The sequence below is a fragment of the Nannobrachium achirus genome (assembly GCF_963921795.1).
Source record: "Nannobrachium achirus genome assembly, chromosome: 17".
NCBI classification, from domain to species: domain Eukaryota; kingdom Metazoa; phylum Chordata; class Actinopteri; order Myctophiformes; family Myctophidae; genus Nannobrachium; species Nannobrachium achirus.
In genome coordinates this window covers 26,593,510-26,616,469 of record NC_137824.1, presented here as the reverse complement: position 1 = coordinate 26,616,469, position 22,960 = coordinate 26,593,510, and the positions used below count along the sequence as shown (strand labels likewise).

At 42.5% G+C, this 22,960-nt stretch overlaps 2 protein-coding genes across 2 annotated transcripts in view; both read right to left on the bottom strand.

Annotated features, from left to right (window-relative positions):
* Positions 1-2,893: 2,893 nt before the first annotated feature.
* Positions 2,894-8,573, bottom strand: trmt112 (tRNA methyltransferase activator subunit 11-2). The gene is made up of 4 exons (XM_080746188.1): positions 8,363-8,573; positions 7,810-7,911; positions 5,419-5,511; positions 2,894-3,231 (listed from the first exon to the last, which is right to left on the bottom strand). Exons 1-4 carry the CDS (start codon positions 8,435-8,437, stop codon positions 3,130-3,132), a joined length of 372 nt encoding a protein of 123 aa, XP_080602314.1. The 5' UTR covers positions 8,438-8,573; the 3' UTR covers positions 2,894-3,129.
* A 1,363-nt stretch (positions 8,574-9,936) lies between these two features.
* Positions 9,937-22,960, bottom strand: part of atg2a (autophagy related 2A) — a 35,520-nt gene continuing 22,496 nt past the window's right edge. Inside the window, exons 26-42 of the mRNA XM_080745438.1 lie at positions 22,491-22,561; positions 20,992-21,068; positions 20,266-20,436; positions 19,776-19,899; positions 19,405-19,634; positions 18,969-19,198; positions 18,585-18,720; positions 17,864-18,100; positions 16,852-16,953; positions 16,555-16,639; positions 16,289-16,442; positions 14,576-14,645; positions 13,943-14,025; positions 12,599-12,720; positions 12,330-12,484; positions 12,020-12,178; positions 9,937-11,848 (exon numbers count right to left, since the gene is read on the bottom strand). Of these exons, the coding sequence (XP_080601564.1) occupies positions 11,612-11,848; positions 12,020-12,178; positions 12,330-12,484; positions 12,599-12,720; positions 13,943-14,025; positions 14,576-14,645; positions 16,289-16,442; positions 16,555-16,639; positions 16,852-16,953; positions 17,864-18,100; positions 18,585-18,720; positions 18,969-19,198; positions 19,405-19,634; positions 19,776-19,899; positions 20,266-20,436; positions 20,992-21,068; positions 22,491-22,561 (2,443 nt within the window). The 3' untranslated portion in view covers positions 9,937-11,611. The remainder of the gene's footprint in view (positions 11,849-12,019; positions 12,179-12,329; positions 12,485-12,598; positions 12,721-13,942; positions 14,026-14,575; positions 14,646-16,288; positions 16,443-16,554; positions 16,640-16,851; positions 16,954-17,863; positions 18,101-18,584; positions 18,721-18,968; positions 19,199-19,404; positions 19,635-19,775; positions 19,900-20,265; positions 20,437-20,991; positions 21,069-22,490; positions 22,562-22,960) is intronic.

The window sequence follows — 22,960 nt, the reverse complement described above, 5'->3', positions numbered from 1 at the left end:
CGTCCGGTGTGGGATCGGTCCAACGGCGATACGCCTCGGCGTATGAAACTCCATTCGTGGTTAGGAGAGCTCAGCTCAATGCAACGCTTGTGCGCTGGGAGCGCGTGGCGTCCCGTGCGCACCGACGGTTCCACTGCTGGTCCGTGCCCTAATGTTTCTAAATGTGATCCTTCTCCAAGTGTGGTCTATCGACTCATTCGCACTTTGCTCACTTACGAGGTTTCGTTAGGCATCTTCACTTCAGACAATCAGTAGAGTAGCCGACAAAAAAATCCACCGCAATGTCAACGGGATCGACGGCAATGGAGAAGCTCAGCCCATGTCGCAAATCCTCTTCAGATAAAACTTGATCAAATAATGGGAAAGGCGGGTTTCAGTCCATTTTCTTGTAAGATAGCCATCACGGTAAGAGTGAAACCAAAAAAACGGACCATAACCGTTCCGAAGTCCAAACTGGCCAGAAAAGCCAAGTTCAACTCCAACGAGATCCTCCCATACCCTGCTGCTACACCGAAATAAAATCTGTCTGCACTGTTGGGAAAAAAAAAAAAAAAAAAAAAAAGTTGATCTATGTTGGAAAACCCATGGTCAGGTGGGTTTCTCAAATTCCCTCATATAAACATCAGTCACAGTAAAAGTTAGGCTACATTAAAAGGCAAGTCGCAAAAGTAAACGCGCTTCATGAAAGAAGTCCTTGTTCTCCTAAACCCCCCTCAAGCAAACCTTTCAATAAATCACAGATCCACGGCTTCACTGCATTCCAGTTCCATCTCTCTTCCCTGAATCTTCTCATGGAGGCATTGGGGATGAATAAGAGCTTCACTCTACCGTTGCTCCATGAAGAAATTCACAGAGCGCCAGGCGAGAAGTCAGCTCCAAGAAACTGAGACAAGAATGGGTCTGTGCATAGGAGAATGGGGGAGGGAGGGAGGGGGGGAGAGAGAGAGAGAGAGAGAGAGAGAGAGAGAGAGACTGGATGTGTGAGAGGTAGCGGGTGGGGTGCTACCAAAGTGATGGGAGTGTATCATTATGTAGGCAAGGCATCTCCGTCTCACCAGGACACATGCTTGTGCACACACTCACACGCACAGACAATTCTTCTTTCCACAAAAATGCACCACCCTCTTCTTTCAACAGGTAAATAGTTCCTGAGGGCATATCAGGCATGCATGGGGGGAAATAAAATGAAAAACCACATCAGAGAATAGAATGGGCGAGGTTCGGATTTGTGTAGCCTATAAATAAATAGCTCTCATTAGCCAGACAGGTAAAAACACATAACAGTCTACACTTGCAAGTATAAAATATGATGTATTCTGGATCTCTGGATGTATCCTGGTCCTGGATGTATCAAAATGACAATTTATTTATACTGCACACAGCTTAGGGTGGGAGCGTGTCGCTGTTACTACATGTCATCTTTTCGGCACCCGACTCTAACCCTCACCCTAACCTCCGTGGAGTGAGTCGCTAACCCTCCGGTCGAAATGATGGGCGTTCGCAAAAGCGAGATTTCCCCCTTAGCCTAAGGGTGATTTAATAATTTATGCCAAACCCTAAGGCTTAGGGTTTGGCATAAATTATTAAATCACTCCATCCATTTCCTTTCCTATATCTCTCCCACTAGCTTGCCTATAGCTTTCAATCTGTCCTTCCTTTCTTTCGTTCTTCCCCGTCTCATTGTTAATTACAGTTCAGGAGTTGGAAAGGACCGTTAATCTGTCAGGGGAGGCTTTTATTGCTGCTCTGCTGCCATCCCATTATACCATTATTATAGTCGTGGCAGCAGGCCTGTAATTGCTGTAAGTAGAAGGGAAAAAGGTAGGGGGGAGAGAGAGAGAGAGAGAGGGGGAGAGAGAGAAAGAGGCTGCCCCAAGGCCCATGGTCAGGGCTTTTTTTCTCTCCCACTGTCTGACTCCTGGCAAAGTTTCTAAAAATGATAACACTGCCTGGGAACAAATAGCATCGTGTTCCAACTTGACTGATCATGCAACATCTCAGACAGCCAGGAACGGAACTGAAGTATAAATCAGAACAGACTATGCTTCGTAAAGTTAATTTGTCTACGTGGATCTAAACTCTTTGGCAATCAGTTGAGACACACACAGACAGCTGAGCTGAGTGACCGTGGGGCTTTTTGCATCAAAGGAAGACAACCCTGGTGGTTGGTTGTGGGTACTGCGACGTGTGGCTTTTTTTCAAAAATACTTCCTCAAAAACAACTTCTACCCTCACTGCTTTTTCTGCCTCTTTCCTCCGAGGCCAAATATAGCAGGGCCGCTGCCACGTCATCTGGCCTGCCGCACTTTCTCAACCCAGAGGGAGAATGAATGTGGAGCTGAAAGGATAGGGTTCACAGACTTCAGTCATAATCGTCCCTTCATTCATGGAAACACGAACACTTTCAACATATATACTGTACACACATGCAAATTCTATAATATGACAGTGAACCAATATTATTGATGACCAGGAAACAATTTAGGCTGCAAGTTAACATAGTTATTTATTAATGAAAAGTTAAAATAAAAATAAAAGAAACCCCACTGGTCACAAAGATAAATAGAAAACAAAACCACCACTCAGACTGAGAACAAAGCTGGGGAATATGTCGCTCCACTACGCGTCATTTCTCTCTTTTTTCCCAGGAGCAGCGCCGGCCACCAAAAAGCCTCAGACATCCTAACTTCAAACAATTGAACATGGCAGCACATTTTCTCACAATACACACTCAAAACCAGAGTCCAGACGTTTTTCCTCTTTTTTGAAATCCCGCAGTCCCATCATGACTGCTGGTTAACCCATTTAGGCCTAGAATTATTGACTGCTTTAATCAGTGAAAAATAGCAGATATACAAGCTCACAGCGCGGCACCGAGTGCTGCGCTGCGAGCTTGTAGATCTGCTATTTTTGGAAAAATTCGTGAAAATGTGTGCAAAATCTTTGCTATTTTTCAATAGTTAAAGCATAAAATATTGCATCATAATGTGTTCAGGCCTAAATGGGTTGAGGCGAGCAAGGAGTATGTGAGAACTGGTGATGATGTCTATACACAGTGAACTAGAGGTGAGGGGCCACCTTTGAGTAAATCCAAAACAAAATATATACACATGTATTTTGGGCTTCTTTCTACACCTCATCCTCGTTCAGCAACATGTTGGGGACCCCTCTGGAAATGGGGAACTCACGTCCAGACTCAGGGCACTGCAGACACCCCTCGATAACCTCCACCTGCAAACAACATAATACACAAACACACACACATTTCAAAACAAGTTGCAAGTATTGATAACAGGATATCAGAAGTAGTATTTATGTCTTTAATCACAACTATAGGTCCACACAGAGTAATGAACAATGGCATCCCAAATGCCCGACAACTGCTGCTGTTTTTGAGCGGTGGTGACACCGTCTCCTTAGAGTGACTTTGTCCGTGTGTTACAATCTATGTTACCAGTAAGACTCCCTAATCGGGAGATAAGCGACCGTTGGTCGCTTATCTCCACAAATAGGCCAAAAGTTTGTTTTACCAATTATCAAGACATACGGGCAGTTGACAGTTTGCCATGGTTACTCATTGAAGTTGAATCTCCATATATGGAGATAACCTACGCATCACACTAAAGGCGCTTTTCCACTGCAAGGTGGAACCAGAACTTTCAGGAACCAGAACCTATTTTTTTTGGTTCTGGTTTTGTTTCCATTGCGAACGGCCCGGTTCCAGACAAGGTTCCTGGAACCTCCTGGAACCTTTTTTAGGTCCTGCTCCTGATGTAGAACTAAACTTGAGTTCTGGGAACCTACGGGCGGGGCCAGCAGCGCTCTGGCTCTCGATTGGTTGAGCGGAGGTAACGACACCGAGGAGAACGGGGAGAAATCTCTCACAACACAACAGCGTCATTTTTTAAATCCTATTCCGACAGACAGAAACACAGAAACACTATGGACGCGACGCCAGACGACAGCCACCACGACACATTGGTCAAGTGAATGTGATGATACAGGCTCTTATTTGTGTCTGGGCGGGAGAAGAAAATATCCAGAAGGAGCGAGAAGCATCCGTTCTAAATGAAAGGATTTTCAAACAAATTCCGTCGCCGTCGTCTTTCTGAAATGGGCGTCAAGTGCACAAGCAGACAGACACGGTGCCAAGCACAAATAAAGAAAATGTACGTTGATAGACCGACAACAAACTAAAACAGTGGAGATAAGCATTTCTACATTAGCCCGTCAGTTGGTGACTCGAGTCAGCACTCAGCAGCCGAGCCGTGCGCTGTGTTCAGGACACGCCTGCTTCGTATCGTGTGTGTGTGTGTGTGTGTGTGTGTGTGTGTGTGTGTGTGTGTGTGTGTGTGCGTGCGCGTGCGAGAGAGAGAGAGACACGCTTTTTTTCTCCCTAGAGCAAAGGCAGCGTACCAGCTCAGTACAGTTAGCAATTGTTTGAACGTTCTATTGTTTTTTATTTTATTTTTATATCCAGAAAGTAGTAACTAAAGACGTATTTCTTACATACAGCTGTTATTTTAGATTTTAGATTCCCGAATGTGCTGCTGTTCAAATGACCAGCTGTTTTGTCTCAGCCAAATCAGGCTGACCAGTTGAGTTCCCGGTTGGGTCTGGTTATATGGAAACAAAAGCAGAACTTGGTTCTGGAACTTCACAGGTTCTTGAAAGTTCTTGGTTCTGGAAAGTTCTGGTTCTGGTTCTGGCTTGGCCCTGCAGTGGAAATGCGCCTTAAGTCTGACCTCACCAGCCCATATTTGGGCATGAGCAACTTATGTCTCCATATATGGAGATATGATGACATCACACAGTCCTCAGCCGATGATGTGATACAATACACAAACGAGCCCTACAGTATAAAGGGGCAATTCTTGCCAGGAAAGAAGCATTTCTTCGACTCAGACCTTATCGCCAGGGTTGGCTTATAGCAGCTGTCGGTAGATAATGCCGGTCTTATATAAGGGTCATTTGTGTACGGTGTGATGTCATACTGATGTCAGCAGTGTGATGTCATACTGATGCAGAGATATGAGCAGGGCAAAGGTGTGACGTGTGACGTGTGACCGACCGACCGACCGACCGGTGGAGGTTTTGATACTAAACTGCGACCTTACGGTCGCAACTATCTATCTATGTTACTTTGTAGCCTGAACTACAATACTGCTAGTGACCAAGTGGCACTGTTGAGTCACACACACACACACACACACACACACACACACACACACACACACACACACACACACACACACACACACACACACACACACACACACACACACACACACACACACACACACACACACACACACACACACACACACACACACACACACACACACACACACACACCACTCACTTCAAACTTTGGTTTGATCTTTTTTACAGTAGATGATGAAAATATGAACTGCGCACCTCAAGCAATACCCTGTGAACTTTCTTCAAGAACTCTTCATTTTTCTCATAGTCTGGTATCAGGTCAGTAGGCAGGTCTTGTAGTTGATCCAGCTGTGGAGAGAAAATGCCTCATGCCTCATTGACAGAAATAATATCTTCACAAGAGCTAGCATAGCTTGTTGGAAAGGGATCTTTAACATGTGTTACTCAGTGGAACAACTTGGATACAGCCATTAAGTAAACAGCTAATTTAAATTCAAACATCTGGCTGTTGGAGAAGGTACGTGTATGAATGAAATTAAGCAGTTTTGATTAATTTAATATTTTATACAATGTGAATGTGTCATATTTTGTTAAGTACATTTGTATGATTTATTACAGCTATGACTGCCACACACATGGGTGTGTCACTGTTTATTTGTGAAAGGACCACAATGGAAATAAGTCATGGACTTTATTCTGTTTTATCCTGGAATGTTTTTAACCAATTATTTGCAACTGTAATACAACTAACAAACTAGGGTTTCGCTTGGACACTCAGAAGACTGCCACTGAAAACCCAAGGACACAAATCTCTATTACAACAATACTGTTCCAACAGGGCTGAACAGTGGTTCTGGTTACAGTAGAAAACATGTGGTATTGGATAGAGATCACAGGTGTCAGTGTATGTAGCTAACACAACTACTCATCCAAGTACATATTCAATAAAAATGTTTTCTTAAATCAAATAAAGACTATATAAGTCCACAAAGAGGAAGGTTGGCTATCCAAAACGTATGTTTCCATTTTTTTGAAGGCATTAGTGTTGTCAAAAATGTCGATTTATCGAAAAGTATCTATTTTGAATATGACTTTTCCATAGTATCGATAATATCGATACTCAGTTTTTACCTCTCTCGTTGGTTTACACCAACGTTACTTTTACGTGTATCCTTCCCTACTTTGGCTTATTCCTAGTTATTTTAAAGGCCTTAGAATGTGAAAACATCAAAGTCAAGGCTATTAAAAGTGCACAACCATCTACCTCAAGAAGTTCTGTATTTTTCTTTAAATAAAAATAAACATTTTTACACTAAAATCACTGTGGTTGTGTGGTATCGAAAATGGTATAGAGTATCGAAATCTTTCAAAATATCGTATCGAAGTTAGAAATCCAGTATCGTGACAAGCCTAGAAGGCATATGGAGACATAAAAAGTGTGCACTTTCCAAATGTTTATGATACTTATCAGAAATGGAAATTCAAAGAATATATTTTATAATTTTTTCATGACGAACAGATGACAGCTTCCTGAATCGGCTTTCAGGGGTGTAGTTCCAGACAGCCCTTTGGAGATATTATCGTTTATCGTCATAAAAAAAAACACTCACATTAATCGTATTGTGGAGATTTAAATTGATTATGAAACTGTCCTCCGCTGTTTCTTTGCAGAGCTGCATATCCGGTACCATTTAAACCCTCTATAGTCTCGCGTGGCCAGACTGTTGCCTCCGCGATTTGCAAATGCTCCCGGCATACAGTCTGGGGCACGGAAATAGATACGATGAGTGCGAGATAGAGCGGATGTGACACAACCGCTCCCTTGGTGCAGTAGCAATAACATGTTATGTTATCGCGTTATGTCTCCTTTCAATATTTTTTGGGGCATTATTTCGTCTTTCTCTGGTGTTGTTGGTGTTACTTCCATGATGTGTTCAAATGTTTTCTTAAACTATACACGCATAACAAGAATATGCTGCTCGAATGACTCGGTCTGTGCGAGTGTGTTTCTGTTATGTTTCCAGTGGGACTACAGTTCTGTCAACTTCCGTGCAGCAGTGGCTACTTCCGATACTCGCCGTTCGGGAGCTGCAGTTCCAGACTCTATATGGGGCTGTTAAGTATGACATCATTTTGTAGGCAGAGGAGAATTTCTGCCCCCAGTTTCCGTGAATCTTTTTACTATTTACACATTTTTCTTCTCTTTGTTGTTGAAAGGAAAGTGTTAGAATTATACTTTAGTCGTTATTTTTTAGTCGTTTTTTTAAATAGCGAGGGACAGAAAATGCTCTGGGGGCAGATTCTCCTCTGCCTACAAAATGATGTCACGGCTTAAAAGCCCCATAGCATTCAGAGATTGTGGAATAGTTGGCTACGCGAGACTAAACCCTCTAGAATTGGTCAAGCGGACCTGGAAATGACGTACAAAATACAGTATTGTTTTTCACTCTCGAGTCTCGACCAAATCTCTTTGCCAAAAAATTGCCGGTCTACAAGCTCACAACACGTCGCAACTTGCTTGTAGATCTGCTATTTTTGGGCAAATGTTCCACCCCACTATTATGGATGTTGGGGATATTTTTTATTATCACGATATTGTAAATCGCAATTTCTTCTGACATTTTCATAATGTGGTCCCATCCTCACCTCCCCAGCAGCTTGCACCAGAGCGCTCCACTCCAACTTGGGGATCATGCGACTGACAAACTGTGGGTTGAACTCCACCTCGTTCACCTTCACCTCAGTAGCCTGCCAACACAACACAGGGGAAGAAGCTTATTTGTTTGTCCATAATTTAATTAGTCATATTTAATATCTATATTCAGGGTCCAACCTTAAGGATGTCAAACCGTTTTAGGTGGCTGGGTGAAATCAAGGTACTGTATCTTTTACTTTTGGTATTTTAAGTACAAAGTTCATACCAATACTTTTGTACTTGTCTTTTATTCAAGTACATTTTGAAATCTGGACTTTTACTTGTAACAGAGTATTTCTACATAGCAGTATTGATACTTTTACTTGAGTAAAAAAAGAAGAAGAGTATAGGCTACTTTTTCCATAATCTGACGTCGCCTCAAGGGTGGGAAGCAGCAGGGGTGTTTTTTGGATACTAAATATAAAACCACTGTTTCCAGATGACGACGGTCACTAACTAATAAGCAGACATAACGTTATAGAGCGAGGTTTTAGGTGGTTTTACCTTGATAACCAGCGGGTAGCCCTTGGTAACTCCTTTGACGTGAGACGTCAGCATGTTGTGGGTCAGTAGTTTCATCTTTAGACCGGTGGATGTATAATGTATAATCCAAAAATACGATTCAACTCGTTTTCTTGCCGTTTCTATGAAGTAAAACCGATATTTACTTCAGATAATGTAAAGCATTCACTGTGTGAGTTTACAATGGAGTGTAAACATGTGGACCGGATGTATGACTAGTGCATCAGTTCTAAGTTCCCCCGAAACATATTTTTGTCCATTCAAGTCCCCACGCATAACTGCGTAGCAGTGGAGTGAGAGGTTCCGAAAGGAGCTACGCATAACGTAGGATTGGGGTACACTACTGTACATGAAGCTACAAAACTGTAGTTTTGTGGATGTTTTTATTTTTATTTTATATTTAATTACTTCTAATATATTTAATACAGCTCAGTTCAAACAAGTATATTATTGCGACCGTAGGTCGCAGTTTAGTATGTGAACGGTCACAGCTTGTCCGTATGTGTGTATCATCTCTGTCTGTAACGCCTGACACTGGTTATATGGGTTTGTCGCTCTGACAACATGCTCTGAAGTCACTGTGACTGTGATGTCAGGGGAACCACTCTTTAACATAATGGGTTTGCAGCTCTGACATCACGCTCTGGCTTCACTGTGATGTCACTGTCTCCAACAGAATTAATCCCTTTTGCCCATATATGGAGTTCCCTGATGTCATCAATATTAAGCCCATGTCTCACAGGACTTCATATGAGAATGCCCATATATGGAGGCGACATCGGCCACATACCACACTAACGGCTGGTTCTACAGACAGGGATACCCTTTTATGTCCATGTATGGGCATAAAAGGGTATGATGTCAGATGTCATAGACATCAAAGGACTTTCACATAACGAATAACTGATATAACTTACTGAGTAAGCATGTTTGGGCTCTCACAGCATATCTCCATATATAGTACATGGATCTCCATTTATGGGTACCAGGGGTCACCATATAACTGGTAACTGGTCCAATCTACATCACTGTCCAGATGGCCACGGGCGAGGTCGCATGTCGCCCTGAGGCGTTTTACTAGTTAGTGCATAACTATACCAAAATACATATCTTATCTTGCTCAATGCTCGAACCGTCAAACATCAAACTTACTAAATACATTTTAAATTACTATTATTTATAAATAAATTACTAGCAACAGTGTTTTTATATTCAAAATTTTATTTTTTGTATTAATTTGTGTACTCATTGTCTTTGTAATATACAGGTCATTCATACAGCGTACGATATAGTAAATAGTAATTACACACACGAGGTGTAACAAATATATCAACCTGTCTCCCTCACAAACATGCATCATGCGCGTGCACACGCGCACTCAAACACACGTACAACTCAGTCTCACGTACGGTACACAGACCACACAGACCCCACACACACACACACACACACACACACACACACACACACACACACACACACACACACACACACACACACACACACACACACACACACACACACACACACACACACACACACACACACACACACACACACACACACACACACACACACACACACACACACACACACACACACACACACACACACACTTCAAACAAAAAAAGATAAAAATGTAAAACGTTTTTAAGCCACAAAACCCCCATTTCCTTTTCTCCATCACCAGTTTCGTATCTCCAGAAGTATCCTTACTTCAAAAATGAGTATGAAAATTAATACTAATGTTTAATATCTTACAAAAAACAATAACAAAAAATAAAACGAAATTAAAAAAAAATGAAATAAAACACAAGAAGGCAACTAAAGAAATGAAAGCAAAGACTGATTGAGCAAATTAGTCAAACAACAGAACCCCACAACAGGGCTGAACAGCAGAACAGATGAGTTATTTAGAACCAAATGTTATAAGTAGACCCAAGTAAGATATTTAACCGCAGGTTGAAGATGACGTTTACAGAGAATTGAACTGGCCTTTGAAGAGCCACTGCAGAATACACTGTGATTTTTTATCCAGACGATTCATTTGATCGAGTGTTTTCTATTCAGTCAGGATACTTGACAAATACATGTATGAATATGAGCCCGTATGTGTCAAAATTATAGTCAAGAATCATGAATATAATAGAGCACCAAGGAAGGCAACGCAAACTAGTAAAATAAAAACAAGGTCACTCTGCAAGCTTTATGGCACAAATATAAACACTAAATGGCCAAGGGGCCATGGGGGCATCGTAGGGCAAGGCTGGAACAATCAATCAAAGAAGGTACTGTTGTGATATCAGCGTGGGGGAAAAAAAGACCTGTCACCACCGCATCATCTGGAGGGATCTTGGTGAAGGACACTTCATTATAACAGTCTCACTGTATCCACTATTTGTCTCTCCCCCACCCGAACTAGGGTTGGGATCACTTCAAGCCCATCAGTGAAGTGTTTTTTTTTAATCCAATGGTTAAGACAGACATTCCTCTATGTCGGAAGAGTAACACTATAAGGAAAGCTTGTTAATGTCTTGCTGCCTGCTATGTTCCCTGACCTTTTAACATATCATAGTAACACCTATCACTGCAGAGAACGTATTCAGGCATTGGTGCATTGATTTTTGGTTCGCCAGGGAGAAAGGTAATAACATTCTAATCTCACATTCACTCTTCCGACATGGTGACATAAATGTTTTAACCACTGATCCCCTCAACAATCACATCCATTACAGGTCTTTGACCATGCTAAGCAGACATGAGAAGTGAGCCGCTATCTAAATTGATCAAATGGTAATTGTTTTCCATACCTCAGTTCACATGTAGCAGCACTGTGTGAATTCAAGGGTTCAACAACAAGTATTGTTGTTGTTTTTATAAATAACATAGGAAAACGCCATATGCCCTTGGTTGATATCGGTTACACGCAACAAAGTCAGATGAGAGTGAAGGTGATATGTTTGCATACTAGAAAGTTACTGATTGCATCAGAAGGGGAACTATTATTGAATGATTATGATGGAGCGATGTGAAATACTGGGTGTCAGTCATTGCAGTAGTAGTTAGTCCTTTTTCTTTTGCATCAGAACACGCTCTTCAGACTCTCATCCATATATACATACATACACACACACATTCAATGACTCGATTCACTCCCTCTTTACCAAGTGATACTTTACCAAGTCACTGTCACACCAACAAGCACACGCAAACATTTCCTCTTAAAAGTAATCACTCTGGGCCTTCCTCTGTGCGCCATTTTAAAAAGTCCTCCTTCCGAGCATCTGGTTTGATCTGGTTGCGCATGCCACCCAGCAGGTTGGAGGTCGCCTCGGAGGCCACTATTAGAGGACGGACCACTGTGGGCGGGATCTGCCGCAAGACGCCGCCCACAGCACCAGGGATACCCTTCTGCTCGTGGCCACGGGAAGCAACGTCACACAATGTCTGAGCCGTGTCAATCATTCCCTGGAGAGGAGAGAGAAGAGTTTAATCATGAATGTACGTAATTTCGTGCCATTCAAAATGTTGCGGGGCTTCCGCGAGTTTTTAGCAGTTCAACAGACACTTCATTTGAATGGCAAATGATTTTTTGGATGTTTTGAGTTGACAATAAGTAGTTATGAGATGAGGACCCACCTCTCGGACGGTATCGTAGGCCTTTGCCACACCCTCTCGGAGGTCTGCGGGTTGGTGAGCTCGGCGGGGTCGATTGGAGGTGGGTCGACCCTCTGTGATGGCATAGCGTGTGAGAGGTGGTGTGGGAGACAGGATGTCATACACCGTCTCTGCTGTGGCCTGCAGAGGTAGAGGGAGACTTGACCATTAACAGGTAATACATGCTGTATGCTGAATGAACAGGAGCCATAATAATGTTGAATAGCCGTAGTGTTATATTCCTGTATTTAGTTAGAAAGGGTTCAGAAATGTGTACTTTGAGTATGTGTACCTGTATGGCCTGCACAAGCCTGTTACTGAGCTCCAGAGCAGCTGAGGCTGTGGAAGTGCCAAAGGATGCTGCCCCCCTCTGGAGACCTCGGATAATGCGTCCATCTTTTCTGTATTGCTCTATAGGCATCCAGAACAGATCCTTCACTCCATGGACTAAAAGAACCAGAAGGGACAGAAAATGATGGAAATAGATGCTGTTACATATCACCTAAACTCACACGGAGCTTCAGCTCATGAAAGTTCAAGAAACGAGAAATATCAACTCACACAACTGGACAACTGAGTGCATGGGGCCTACACCTCCCAGAATGCCCTGCAGCTGGTTCTTCCTAATGTCAGTCAGCCATTCCGAGACGGCATAGTGGATCACCTTGTCTACACCAAGAAGACTGCAATGAAGGAAAGAAAGAAAGAAAATAATGTATCACAAAAATCACAATGTTCTGAAAAAGAAAAAGAAACTATGTAAAAAATAATAAAACATTATAATAAAGAAAGTCTGACATTCTCAAAATAGTGAGACAAAGATCATATTAAATAAGATATATTATGCTTCCTAGAAGCGCCGTTTCTGGAATTTCCCCTGCCGTAGTTAATTTTCATAAAATGTATCTTTGAGTGGAAATTAAATTGTCTTATTGTAGCGCATGATGTTTTGTTCTATGAACAAAACTGTTTCCTAATAAAGCATTTGGTGTAAGAAATATATTATCAGTTAACTTTAATTATTAAACAGCTTGGTTGAATGTTTGATTCTGATTGGTCAATCACTGAATTTAGCGGGGTGTTATTTCTGGTTAATGTCTGATAGGCTCAATAACAGACTGCGGTCTAATCAAAGGCTCTGAGAACCTGCTGCGCCGTTTGATTTTATGCAGTATCCAACATGACAGCCACGATTAGATTTGATCAAGACTTCCTTGTTTTCCGTGGCGACCGTGTTGCGCTGGACAGTAAGCAAGAAAATACTTTGTTTTGTTGTTACTTTTAGGTCAATTTATTAATTCATTTATTAAGTAGCTGTGTAATAAGCGGGATAATTATTGACAGCGCTTAGAAATGACCCCCTTCAGGATCATGAAACCATCTTTAATCGTCCTGTCAGGGGTCATTACTCAACAAAAACTGGTGCGCCACCAATTATCCCTTGCTTAGCTAATCTCTACATGGATGCAGAAAATTACTTCACACAGAAAATGTTGGTTCAACTAAGAGATTTGCTGAAAAATATATCTCTTACACATATAGTTTTAGTTTATCAACTGCAATTCAATTATTTTCACAAGTACTTTTGTTATTCAAATAGCCAACCTACTGAGCTATTCCGTAGGTTATTGCATAAAGGGTGGGTGGTGGAGAGAACGAGACCAGTATGTGCATGATGGTAAGGCTGCTGACCAGATTTAAGAGTTAATGTGGTAACAGACTGATGCAGAACTTATTATTAAAGAGCGAAATTAGCTATAGTATGAAGGCCTTTTTTTTTTATTTATCCAGCAATGCTAAGGATTCCCTGTGGGAAAGGGGCTTAATACAATCAATTCCTGATAGTCTAATTCAAATCACTACTTTTCTGCACTTTGATAAAGAGTGTGTGTTGGTAGTTGGTACCCATTTCTGCAGCAGAGTCTCTTCAGCTTCAGTTCCGAGCAGTTTAACTGGGCCAGGCCAATTAGGATCCCTGCAAATGTTCCCTGTGAAAGCAGAACAGGTTAGATGCCAGAAGAGTGATGTTACTGGAAGTTATGTGCTTCCAGAGCAATTTAACCAAGAGGCTTGTACTGCGTATTATTTTATTATATACTACAAAGCAGCAATGCAGTGTATGTTGTTTAATCATTAATCATGAATTAATTCAATGTTTTCTGAATATATCGTTTGACTTTTTTTTGTTTACATAGGACACTAGTAGTCATCCCACATCAAATGCTTGAGACGTGTGTTTTATACCTATAGAACAGAGTAATTTTCATGCAAAACATTCCAGTCATTCCATACAAGGCAGTCGGCAGTGATAATGTGCAACGTTTCCTGTTTACTGCCAGAGCAGCAAAGTAAACCAAGCATAAAAAAGAAGACTAGAAAAGAAAGCAGAAAAAAGCAAAGAATTTGCATTAATGTAAAACAAACCAACAAGACAATTTTCTGACTATCATCCAAAGAAAACCATGTAATGTGTGTGCTTGGAAAGCTTTCGTTCAGGCCAGGTGACAGATAGATTGTTGGTATCAGTTGGCTTCTCACCTGTTCAATGACCACATGTTTACCATGATAGTCCAGCCAGATAGGCACTTCAGAGGTGAAACGAAACTCCCTGGACAAGATGACGGCAGAAAGAGAGTGAGTGAGGGAGAGACATATACATTAGATAGGCAATGACAAAAAGAGAGAAACGAGTCAGATAGTAAACATAGATTTTTACCCTTTATTTACCACTTACTTTGGGGGATTTACTAAGTATGCTTGCTTATTTTCACCACACCGCCTGTTTTATTATTACTAAAATAAGTCAAACTGCCCAGTATAAGCACTTTACTGGCCACTGAGAAACTACAAAGGGGCATTTGAGGATCGAGTTGAGACTGAAGGACACATGCGTGGTTAAATATTAATGAATATTATTAGACAAAAATGAAGAACAGTACAAGTATAGTCAAAACAAAAGCATGTAGTACAGTACCAGTACAGTTAAACACCCTCCCTAAAAGGAACACCCCAAATACTGTAAGCCCTTTACGTTGGCGGTCCTTGGTATTCAATTCATGGACATAAAACATAGCAACAAAAAACATTCAAATATCATCGCAGGGGGGAAAAGGGGGGGTGGGGGAAAGGTAAGGGGAGGCCCACTCAGGGATTGACGCTAACGGTTGCCCGACTGCCCGGAGCATATGTTTCTTTAGTGTCTCTGTGTCTCTCTCTCTCTCTCTCTCTCTCGCTCTCTCTCCCAGTCCCACCCTCCCCACACACACACACACTCATATACACACACACACACACGCTGTACGGACGTTGTGCAGTGGGATGGCTTGCTGCGACATGAGCTCCCTTGAAAACCGCTAATCTACAAGCTCACATTATGCTAAAAAAAGACGTGCATCGGACACGATGAGCAATCAGCTGTAACTAATTCAAAATCGCACGATGCAACCTGTAAAGCGACATGCCTCATTGTGCGAACATGAAGTGACTGCTATGGAGAAACAAGTCTTTAGCTATGAGTTTTATCAATCCCCCAAAACAGGCGTAGGAGTAACGCTAGGTAGAGTATCGCATGTATGTCTTTGTTTTCAAAGAGTCAGAACAAACAACTGGTCAACACTGCTTTTCCAATGTTTCCTCCCTGCAGCCACACATATCCACAGCACACGTTACTGAGCAGCATGTGTGTGCAGCCTGCTTGCAAGCGTTTGTGTGCTAAGATAAACACATTACATCTCTGACTCAACCGTCAACCGCAAGTGGAATATGTCCTGTACTTGTGCCTCTGAGACCTTAGTGTCAACCCGTCACTTCTTGCCTGTCTATTGACCATATTCACCTGGCGACCATGTTTGAAATTTGCATTGAAAACGGTAACTACATAGGGTGGCAACTAGGGTGGCAGTGACTTAATGGCAAGATGGCCGTCGTGTGAATATGGTCTATGGGAGAAGTGGTAACTACCTCCGCCTCTGAGGTGAATTTTCAGGGCAGTTTTGAAGGAGGCCTTCAACAAGCAACAAGTTTTAAGGGAAGTAGTCAAGGAATTCCACACTTAGGGTGGCAGTGTTGTAGAAGGAGAATTTACCCATATTTTACTGTACACCACTTGTGAACGACGAATTTAGAGGCATGCTTATTAGCATCATCATACAAGTCATTTGGTCAGTTGGTCTAACCTTCAGAATACTGCTGCCCTGTAGAATTCAAACTCCCTCAACACCTCATTGTTGAGATGTGCTTACATATACATACCGGAAGTAGATTGGCTGGTCAGTGGAGGAGGTGGAGCCAGCGGAAGAGGAGCTCTGTTCACTATAAGTGGTTTCCACGGAAGCAGTGAGGTCAGCCTCCAGGACCCCACCTGACTCTGCCTCCTCAGAGGACTTTTGTGAGGAGTCTGCCTTCACTGAGGGGATCAATGGGGGAAAAAATTACATCTCATATGTTCTCTCTCTATGACAGGGGTTTATATATATATATACAGTATGCATAAAAAACATTGAGGACATCCAGCTCACCCTCGGCTGCAGGGTCCAAAGGCTGGTAAGGGTTGACAGATGAAGCTAGATTACTGAAGAAATCCTTCAGGAAGAACAGAGCATCCTAGAGAGGAAAGAAATAAGACAGTTTGAGGAGTTCTATCATGGACAATTGGCAGATACAACATGCCAAATTAAACTTCTAGAGACAGTCGTATAATATCTATGGAAGATAGTGTTGGTTTGTTAAACAATACCAACTTTGTGTTTGTATTCATAATAAAAGTGGTTCTACTGTGGCTCTTGGTGGTATTTCATTTATGAAGCTGGTGGTACCTGGTCAATGTTGAGTCGTAGGGGCAGCAGGCTGACTCGGAGACAGCATTCTGGACCTCCAAGGCCAGACTCTGGACACACCTGCAGGGCCTTCACTGTCAACTGAGAAACAAAAGACACCTACTCTCAAAACCAGTACAAAAGATATGATAGATGAAGTATATGACATAATGGAACGTTTTTTATTTATTTCCCTTCTTCCACTGTTATAATTTAGTTGAAATATCTGTAAATAGTTTTTAGTGTGTATTTTAACCTCCGTAGTAGAGCTCAGATTTCAGCCCGAGCCCGACGGGACCTGGCGATTCGGTGCGGGCTGGGCCGGGCCCAATTTGTTACGCATTAGTTGGGCTTTGGGTTGGTTCAGGCTTTGTGACTGTGTAACGTGTGACTCGTATTCGCCGAGCGAGGCTCCAATGTTTATTTGTTCCTTTAACACTTTGGTTGCCAACCCGAGTTTCCCGAGTTTGTATAGGTACCCTACCTGTGCCAACCCTGAGTTTCCCGAGTTTGTGCCGTTTTTTTTTTTGTTTTTTTTTTCAATTGTTTTTTCCCAATTTCTTTTTTTTCAAAAATGTTTTTTGGACCTCAAAAAATGTATTAGGCATGATCGCAATCGAGAAATTGCATGTTTAACCCCCATACCAAACCCATCTTTCAAACATGGCAGCCATGTTTGTTTACATTTGAAGAAAACATAATGGCTGCTATCTCATGAATGCCTGAACGGCTTTTCCAAGCTGTTTTTTTTGTTTGAAAGCTGTGAACAGCGTGCACACACCTGGTGCATGATCTAGGCATGGGCATGCATGATCCGTGCACTATGAATTACATGGAAGTCTATGGAGACCATGGCATCGGGGACCTTTAAAGAGATTTAATTGATTGCAACAAGAGAGTTAATTAGGATGGTTATCCCTATTTGTTACAAGCCGTTTCTTTTAATAAAGACAGTTGGAAAAAGGTAAAATTACTCCGTTCGTCTCTCTTTTCCCTTCGCTCCCTGTCTCACCATGTTGGAGTGGGCTCGGCGAGGCATGCTCTCGCTGGTGTAGAGGTAGAGGAACTTGTTGAGCTGCGAGGAAGCCAGCCTGTCTCGGACCTCCAGCTCCTGGACGATGAACACCTGCCTGGAGAGGGGCTGCTCGCTGCCTGGTCCCATCCCCACCCCGGTACCGAAAGCCACCCCCTCCACCTCCTGCCCCGGGACTGGCACTGCCACAGCGTAGGCCTCGTGCTGGAAGGACACCTGTGTGAGAGATGAGTACAAAACCCCGTTGGAAGAGACGGATGCAGAAACTGAGCACAATATTTTTAAAAAAATGCTGTATGCTACATGTACTGTACATTTATCGTATTTGTCGGGTGATAACCTTGTATGTCCAAAAACTTCCTTTTTTTGTTATTATTTTAAAAATGATACAAAATAGGGAAAATAGCTGATCTACAAGCACACAACGCCTCGCAATGCGATGCAATATTGTAGATCCGCTGTTTTCACTGTGTGTGACACTTTTGTATGATGAAGTAGGGCTTTAATTTACAAAAAAAAAAAAAACATACACATTTGAAACTTGACAGTGACGATATGTATTTTGGGTAATGGTGGTTATGGAATACAGTAGCTATAAGTACCAGAGGAAAATATCACCTTAAACTCACGCACGCGCATGCACACAAATGCACGCACACACCCACACACCCCACATACCCACACACACACACACACACACCTTGGTGAGCTGTATCTCCATGAGTAGTGTGTGCTGCCGACCGCTGCCTCCAGCCCAGCGCCAGGAGTTCTGAGGTCGGGAGGAAGGTGCAGAGCGGGATGGGGAGCTACGCAAACCCGCCGGGACAGAACGACCCCTTGAAGATGAGCAAAATGGCAAGAGTGAGGGAGAAAGCAATCATGGAGTTATGTTGTTACTGAAAATAACACACACACACATTCACTCAGTCTCTCTCACTCTTCCCCACACATTCTTATTTAATGTAAACAGTGATTTGTGGGTATTCTGGGTAATGTGGTTGAGTTTTAAGACTAGATTATTACAAACTACCTACGTAGTCACTGTGCATGTGTGTGAGTGTGAATACACAAGTGCATGTGTTACCGATTTCCATGCTGGGCATGTACGGACAAGGGCTTGCCCCCGAAGTCCTTGCCCCCGTACAGGTGCCAGACAACTGAGACCTCCCGGAGCACCACCCTGCTCTGGGGCATTGGGAAGCGGCTGGGCGCCCTGAGCAGATCTGAGCTGCCCCGTGGCCTGGAGAAGTGACCATCCTTCACCTTAATGGGCCCCTCGGCGAGCACGGTCACCACAGGCTCACCGTCCCTGGGCTGAGAGAGGGACCGATGAGTATTCAGTCAATTCAGTCAATGAGACAAGAGTCAAAGTCACAGTATTTATGCCTTGTGTCATGTCACAAAATATCACCTAGTTCAAAATATTACAAATAAATCATTCATTACATTTCAGAAACTGACTATGGACAGCAATGTCGGTCACGGAACAAAACAACTGTCCGCCAGGTAATTAAACTCACAGGAATGCCCATGCCAGGAGCCTCCAATATGCAGAAGTCATCGTTGTCCGTGGAGCCCTCCGAGCCTTCTTCGGACATCATATCAGCCTGTGCCTCAGTTGCTGTGGCCACCAATCCATCCAGTTCAGAGTCTTCTTCCTCTTCCAGAAGGGAGGCTGGGTGGAGCTTTCGAGCCTCTCCAGGGAACAGGTAGACTGAGACAGGTGAGCCCCGCGGGACCGTGGGAGAACCTGGACATCAAATATAGATAAAAGTTGGGGTCCCTGCAACGCTGAACTGAATTTGAAGCCAATGCAGAGAGAATATCTTGTTTCGTAACATTTTTTAACAGAAAGTAAGATATCAAATACTATTTGGTGATCCTTCAGTACCTGAATCTAGCTCCACATCTCGCGTCTTCTCGGTGTCAATCAAAGCATCGGTTAGATCATACTGATTTATCTCAGCAGTCTCAGCAGGAGGGCAGGGCGGCAGCGAGGCAGGGCTTTCTGACAACTAAAGAAATTCAATTTTTTAAATTGAAGCCAGCAAGGCAATGCAAGCAACTGTCATCTTCATTCAGCTTCTGAGTCTGAATGAACTGTGTCGATACTGACGACTGATTAAATGTATAACATTTTTGCATTATATTGTTCATTCTGAGCTTATATAGAGCTGTTTCATTGCTAAAATCCTGCTACCTTCTGTGGAAGGTTTCCACAGAGAACATGGCCACTTGGCAAAATAGCATGCTAGACTTCAAGTTCTACATTCAGTGTCAAGGCCAAAGGTGAAATCATCAACTGGGAAGACCAGCTTTCTGACAGTCTTGATTGATAGAGTCTTTGTGACAGGCTCCGGTGGATAATATAAGGCCCTTACCGGTAACTTCTGTCCGGCGATCTCAGTGGGTGAGGCGTGTTTTGGTGGGGGGTGCAAGTCACCCTGGGAAACCAGGTATTGCAGCAGGTTGACCAGGGCGGCACAGGAGTCGGAACAGGTGTGCAGGTGTACCACGTTGTTGGAACAACGCAGCTCAAACAATGGCTGGCTCTGGAGGTCAGAAAGAAAAGAACAGGGAGAAATGGAGAACAGAAAATCTAATGAAACAGATGAACAGGGGTTTAGGAGCACCTACTAAAAAATTATAAAAACCCACTGAATAAAAGGTATGAACTATTTACTGTTTTTTATTCAGAACTTAACTAACCCTAACTTAACTCATTTACTGTCTTTTAAACATCGACTGAAGGGGTTAACTGTCGCGTCGTCCTTACCTTTTAACCTGGGGGTGGTTAGACACCCGATTTCCGATAAAACGGCGATTTTACTTTTAAATGTTTTATAGCGATTAAAGCATATTAAAGTCTCAGGATTATCGGGCCCAGCAGAGAGGAACATAGGGATTTTCTCTGGCAGTAAATGAGATTTCAGAAGTTATTTTCTCACAATTGCCTATCTCACATTTAGGGGGAAGGCATATGAGATATCAAGTCACAAACAAAATTAAAAAAAGAAATAAAAGTTTGGCATGTTCGCTTTTCGGAAGCTTAATCATCCATTCTTCATAAGCAGAGATGAATAACTGCAGAGCTATGGTGTACTCACCAGTTTGCCTGTGTCACTGCCTTTAAATGTGGTGATGGCCAGCTCCAGCAGGTCAATGTCCACAATACACACGTAGTCTGGGGAACGCAAAAAGACCCAGGAGCAAATAATATTATGTGTAGCTTGTAAAAAATAAAAAATAAATAAACCTCATTGTCCCATGTCTCAATTTTCCTTCACTCCATCCTACTAATAAACAAACAAATATCTATCTGTCTGTCCAATGTCTGTCTGATATACACGCATGCTGACATCACTGATACTAAACAGTACCCAAATTTGGAGATAACCGACATCACCGATACCGGCGTCTGTATTGCGCATGTGTCTACGCCATGGTGCATGCTGAAACAATGCCCAAATTTGGAGATGACTGACTGACAGGGTTCACCAACATTACTTCTGAGACTTCTACATTCAATCCCTCATATACTGTGTGTGCACACCCCATAACCCAAATTGCACATAATTCAGAGCACATATCTTCGAACGGCCAAGGACTAGTTATTAGAGATTCAAGGGCTGGAGACTGGAGCCAGGATACGGCTCTATTTTATTCACACAAGAAATTATGTGGATGAGTACATTCATTGTATTTTCCTGCATTCTTGTTACAAAGACACATTTTTGAACATATATTATACCAGGGGTCTTCAACGTTTTCAGGCCGGGGACCCCCAAACTGATGGGGAGATGGAGCAGGGACCCCCTACCACCTCGTAGGGTGGGGGGGTCGGGCTACGACATATTTTTTATTTTAAACATGTACAAGTTACAGCGAGCAGGGTGGGCCGTACCACTACCATTTCTAAACATACTACTTATTAACTGAGAACCAATGTCAATAATATCAACAATCTGTCAATTGCATAGTACTCATGTATTCAAGCTATTCAAAATGGATAGAGTCATGATTTATTTTTTAAAGTGATCCCTGGCTAATACAACAAATATGCGAAAATAAAAACAAACATAATACTTTATATGGTTAATATGACCATCAAATCAATATTTCAAATGTTTTTATTTTTTTTATTTTTGCCATAAATTCCATAGGGATAGATCACACATGACATTTATGACATCATCAACTTGCGACAGGCATTTCCCCTATTGAGTGAAAGATTAGCTATTTCTAGAAGAAATAAAATAATTGAGGTGTTTTTAATTTTACATTGTAGTTATAGAGGACAATTATGATGTATTAAGGCATATTTGTCGTATTAGCCAGGGATCACTTTAACATAAATGTGAAAAATGAAGGGAAAAAAATGAAATCTTTTTTTTTTTTTTAAGCAATATTTTCACGGACCCCCTGCAGTACCTCCGCGGACCCCCTAGGGGTCGCGGACCCCCTGTTGAAGACCCCTGTATTATACGATGCTTACATCTGTGCACACGTACACACACACACACACACACACACACACACACACACACACACACACACACACACACACACACACACACACAAAACAATCCTGCTGCATGTGTCCTACCTCTTCTCAGGTCTACCGTGTCGCTCTCACACTTGTCAGAGAGGTAGATGGCAGAATCATCCAGGATGAATCTAACAAACACAAAAAACCACAACCACACACTTAGGATTTACACCCTTTAACACGTCACACTGCCAGCTAGAAGATTTATTTTTGCGACCGTTAGGTCGCAGTTTAGTATCAAAACCTCCACCGGCCGTCCGTCCGTCCGTCGGTCACACGTCACACCTTTGTTTGTGTACGGTGTGATGTCATACTGATGTCAGCAGTGTGATGTCATACTGATGTCAGCAGCTATGTCTCTATATATGGAGTTATATGTTGTTCGTGTCATTATACCTGTTGTCATAGGACCCGTTTTGAACATCTGTTTGCCTGTGTCCATTTATGCCCATATATGGAGATATCTGTATCTGTCTGTCTGCGTCCATTTTATGCCCATATATGGAGATCTTTGACCATCTGTTTGC

Bases quoted from the DNA above. Each gene is read 5' to 3' on its own strand.
- trmt112 (XM_080746188.1), bottom strand. From the start codon at position 8,437: ATGAAACTACTGACCCACAACATGCTGACGTCTCACGTCAAAGGAGTT. The intron at 5,512-7,809 runs GTGAGGATGGGA...TTCTCTCCACAG, and splicing joins TGGTGCAAGCTGCTGGGGAG to CTGGATCAACTACAAGACCT. The intron at 3,232-5,418 runs GTGCGCAGTTCA...TGTTGTTTGCAG, and splicing joins TTCACAGGGTATTGCTTGAG to GTGGAGGTTATCGAGGGGTG.